Source organism: Microtus ochrogaster, assembly GCF_000317375.1.
Source record: "Microtus ochrogaster isolate Prairie Vole_2 chromosome 14 unlocalized genomic scaffold, MicOch1.0 chr14_random_1, whole genome shotgun sequence".
NCBI classification, from domain to species: Eukaryota; Metazoa; Chordata; class Mammalia; order Rodentia; family Cricetidae; genus Microtus; species Microtus ochrogaster.
This window is the reverse complement of record NW_004949096.1, coordinates 34,131,496-34,136,270: the sequence shown is the minus strand read 5'-3', so window position 1 is coordinate 34,136,270 and position 4,775 is coordinate 34,131,496. Positions and strand designations below refer to the sequence as shown.

General features: G+C 42.5%; 1 protein-coding gene across 1 annotated transcript in view; it reads left to right on the top strand.

The window, feature by feature from the left end:
- The window catches only part of Shc4 (SHC adaptor protein 4), a 95,774-nt gene that overhangs the window by 43,182 nt on the left and 47,817 nt on the right, over window positions 1-4,775 (top strand). Inside the window, exon 3 of the mRNA XM_005364400.2 lies at window positions 4,385-4,448. Within this exon, the coding sequence (XP_005364457.1) occupies window positions 4,385-4,448 (64 nt within the window). The remainder of the gene's footprint in view (window positions 1-4,384; window positions 4,449-4,775) is intronic.

The window sequence follows — 4,775 nt, the reverse complement described above, 5'->3', positions numbered from 1 at the left end:
AGACACAAAGGTACAGGCTCTCCTCGTTCTTTTGAGGACAGCTATAGTCAGAGACCTTCACATTCTAAGAAGACACAGGAAGCTTACTTGGCCTACGTTGCATGAGGGTACCCTGCACGAGCATACTTGCCAGGGCTGGGAGGAAGCAAGTCAACCAGCCAAGCCTGTACCAGGTAGACGGCTGCCACTTTTTATCCCTTAGCAGCATATAGTGGCCTCGCTGCTGTGAAGGGCTGGCCAGAGTGCAGACCCGGCTCTCCGGTGCAGGGTGGGGGGGTGTAAGCAAGGAACAGCACACATCGTTCTAGTCCCAGAGCTGAAGGATCCTTCCCTTTCTTCCCTGCCCAGTGTGGGTCTGGATTTGCTCCCTGTCTCTGGCATTATTTGCTTCCTTATTAGAAGACAGTTAAACTTGGATTCGTTCAAGTTTAGATTCCTCTTTACAAAATGGAGTCAAATACTTGCCTTGGAATGGTATCGGGGAGAATGAAGTACATACACAGAGGCCAGACCAGAAAGTGAGTAACAAAGCAACCCTGGCCAAGGGAGTCAGTTTGTTAGTTCTGGCATGCTGGAGAGTCAGGAACTCAGGGCTAGCCTGAGCTATACAATAAAATCTTGTCTCAAAAATCAACAACAGAAGCCAAACAAAACAACAACCACCAAAAATAGTTTTAAAAGATTGTTTATCTGCTAGGCGGTGGTGGCACACACCTTTAATTCCAGCACGTTGGAGGCAGAGGCAGGAGGATAGACCTCAGAGAGTTTTTGGCCAGTCTGGTCTATGAAGTCAGTTCCAGTACAACCAGGATGGTTTCACAGAGAAACTCTGTCTTAAAAAAGTCTAAAAAAAAAAGCCCCCCAAACAATTGTTTATCTAATCAACTTCAGATAGAGATAAAACATTATTTATATTGCTTATACCTAACTACAATAGAGTCAGAAACAAGAAATAATCCAAAACTAGAGAGATGGCCAAAAACACTTACTGCTTTTTCAAAAGATAATGATTTAATTCCCAGCACCCACATGGTGGCTCACAATGGCCTGAAACTCCAGTTCCAGAGAATCTGATGTCTTCTTGCTTCTTAGCTCTGTGGACTTCTGCACATATATGGTATACATACACACACTCAGGCACACACATACCCATAAAAATTAAAATCAGTAATAAACACTTAAAAGAAAGAGAAATACTAAACAGTAAGCCACAAATGCCATAAATAACCCTAGTTAGTGTTTATACGCTTGTTTGCTTTTTAGAGACCATGTTGCTATGTAGCCCAGGCTGGCTGTGAATTCCCAGCCTCTCTCAGGGACCAAGTGCTGGGCCCACAGGCTGGAAGCACAGCCACACTACCCCAACAGCACTTTCTGTAGTGTTGTCTGGACAGGGTGAGTGTAGCCAGAGTGTCACGTTTGAACATTGACCCTTTCCCCTCTGCTTCATATGACCCTCCCCCAGGACTTCCGTAGTCTGAATACCTGGCATCCCAAATCACAGCCCTTAGCTTTTGCATTTTATCTATCCCTTGGTTGTGGGTCAGTATTTTTACTCTAAAATTAAAGAATTTCTGTTACATACACAGTATTCAAGCATTTCAGCTCACATTCCCGCCCATCAAACTCTTACATTTGTTATTCTAAAATGTTTTACACTTCCATTGATTGATTGATTGGTTGGTTGGTTGATTGATTGTGTATGTGTGCGGGGGGCTTGAGTGTCATGGTGCACTTGTGGAGGTCAGAGGACAGCTTATAGGGGTCAGTTCTCTACTTCTACCATGTGGGCCCCAGGTGACAAACACAGCCTCAAGACTTGGCAGCAAATGCCTTTATTAATGGAATCACCTCATAGGCCCAGTATTTGCCAAATTTTACCAAATTACTCCTTAGAATAATTGATAGGTCCCTAACAATGGATAAATACATTTGAACTAGAATTTCCTGTTTTTTCTAAAAACCTATTTTGTATTTTTTCTTTTCTTTTCCTAATTTAAGTGAGCATGAGATATCTTGTAGTTTTTTTTTATTTTCAGTTTTATTTTATTTTTTAAAAAGATTTATTTATTTATTATATATGCAACATTCTGCCTTGATGTATGCCCACACGCCAGAGGAGGGCGCCAGATCTCGGTACAGATGGTTGTGAGCCACCATGTGGTTGCTAGGAATTGAACTCAGGACCTCTGGAAGAGCAGCCAGTGCTCTTAACCTCTGAGCCATCTCTCCAGCTCCCTTATTTTCAGTTTTAAAAGTATGATGCATATCAACATTTCCCATTTTTTTTTTTGTTGTTATTTGAGACAGTGTCTTGCTCTGTAGCTCAGGCTGGCCTAGAACTGAAGCCCTTCTTTTCCGTCTTGGTCTCCTGAGTGCTAGGATGTGAACCCACCATAGCCGGCTTTGTTTTTCAAGACTGAACTTTTCTATTGTTGTGTAAGTGGTTTAATTCAGAGGATGGCACACTATGGCCCATCAAACAGATCTGGCTGGCCCTTATTCCTAAAAATAAAGTTGTATTGGTACACAGGTATGCACGCTTGTCTATATATTGTCTTGAGCATCAGCTCTCTGGCCTTTAACTGCTAATCTGTCCCTCAGCTTCCCACACCAGGCCCCAGCACTGTCATAGACTTGAGCTCCCGTCATCCAGTCAGTACTGGATGCCTTCTTGTCTTTGCTCATACTTCTGTGTCTGTGATCCCAACCCCCACTCTTCCAGAATGGTTCACCTTCTGAGAGGGACCATTCTCTTTAAGTCAGATTCACAATGCTAATTTCATTAGAAGATACGGACATCTGATGTACAAGAACCAGACTGTTTGGGAAAACACTTTATGGAAGCACAAGGTACTGCATAAAAAGTGGTGACTTCTACCACTAATTAGCAGTTATTGTAGGTGGCAGCATCAACATCCATTACCATTCCTACTGTTTTTTTCAAACTGCTTGCCTGGCACTCCCAATGCCTGCCAGGAAGCAGACAGTCTTCCAATTCTTAAAATACTCTATTGAATTCTCTCAATACAGCAAGGAACCTAGGTGAGTTATTTTGGTGATCCCAGAGGTCAACGTGGATCAATTGTAAGCATCTCATCAATTCAAATAATCATTTAGGTGACTAAAATATCCAACACACAACCAAGCAAGAAAGCCCAAACATCTGCATCATCCTTCAGTCAGTTCCAGAAAACAAAGGTTGGACTATCGGAGGAACAATAAATATGGCCTCCCAAGAGACTACAGAACCAAAGAGCAGTCCTTTCCCCTGCTGAGTACCACAAGCAGGCACGTGAAAGGAGACGATAATGCCTCGGGAGAAAGTTTCTTTTATTCAGAGAAAACCAGAGATTCCGAGCCACAACATTTTATGTAGAAATGATGCCCAGAATCGTTGGAAATTCTGATCACTTCTGCAATGTAAGTTAGAACACGGAGCTCCAACCTGTACTGACTTTTCAGAAGCATGTCTGCAAGCCTTTGTTTGCTCTGATGGCTTCTCCCTTTGGATCATCATAAACCATATTATAAAGCTACAATACAGCATTGTGTGTATGTACAGATGCAATTTGTTAATTTTAACAACGATCTTTTCCCTTTGCATTGTGAACAGGCTGGGTGTTCCACTTAGAGAGGGAAGCCTGGTTGGTTATGAATGCTCTACCCTGGACCAGACGCTTCTCATTATAACCACCCTTCTGGGGAGCTGGTGCCTGCTCCTTCACTGCCTCCATTAACCAGCTACTCTTATTTATTAATAGTGCTGCCTGTTCCTCAGGAAGTGCAGCATACAGTAAGGTCAGAAAATAAGCAAAGGAAAAAACTTGAAATTGATTTTTTTTTTTTTGCTCTGTGAAATTACACGAGAGTTCAATGGCTTGCAGCCGTAGCTGAGTCAATATGGCTCCATTTGAGACCACCTTGAAGTTCAATGCTTTTCCTATCCCTCATAAACTTCCTCTACTGTTAGATTCATTCATATTTAATTGTGTTTTGTGGTGAAATAGTATGACCTTTATGCACCATGGTGAGGATTTTGCTCAGGGTGGAATTGTGATTTATTCCAAGAAAACGGTTTGCCCTTGCTTGTTAAAAATCAGCATCACCGTAAAAGAAATCTGAAAATCTAAAGGGAGGGGAAAGACCAATAAAGCGAATCATAGGACTCCTAGTAAGACAATTTTTCGGTAGTAGAGCGCTGCTAAGACTTCCTGGGTTTGAGCTGCAGAAAAAGTAAGTGTAGTGCCTTATATGTGGGGCTGAGCTAAAATCATATGGCAGCTACCCCGCTATCCTTTCTGAACCCTCTCTTGAATGCTGCTCTTGATGACTTACTGACCACAGGTAGAATGCTAAGACTTTCTATGGTTTCTGTCTTTAGGGAAGCAATAAGCCGCCTGTGTGATGCTGTCCCTGGGGTCCATGGAGCCATGAAAAAGCGAAAGGTGAATATTTCCATGAGCTTCTTGTTTTATGTCGCCTTAACTATGGCAAAATGGTATAAAAGTGGTCATTGTAATCCTGGACTTCTTTAAATTTTTTTGTGGTCCCTTTTTTGTCTGAGAATTTTATCTATGTGTGCGCATGTTTGAATGTGGTGTGGATGTGTATGCACGTCTGCTTGTGCTTGTGGCAGCTCATCTCCCTCTGCCTGCATTATTTGTTTGTTTGTTTTCTTGTTTTGGAGACAGGATCTGTTACTGGCCTTGGACTTGCCAAGTAGGCTAAGATAGCTGGCCACTGAACTCAAGGAATCTGTCTCTGCCCTCCAC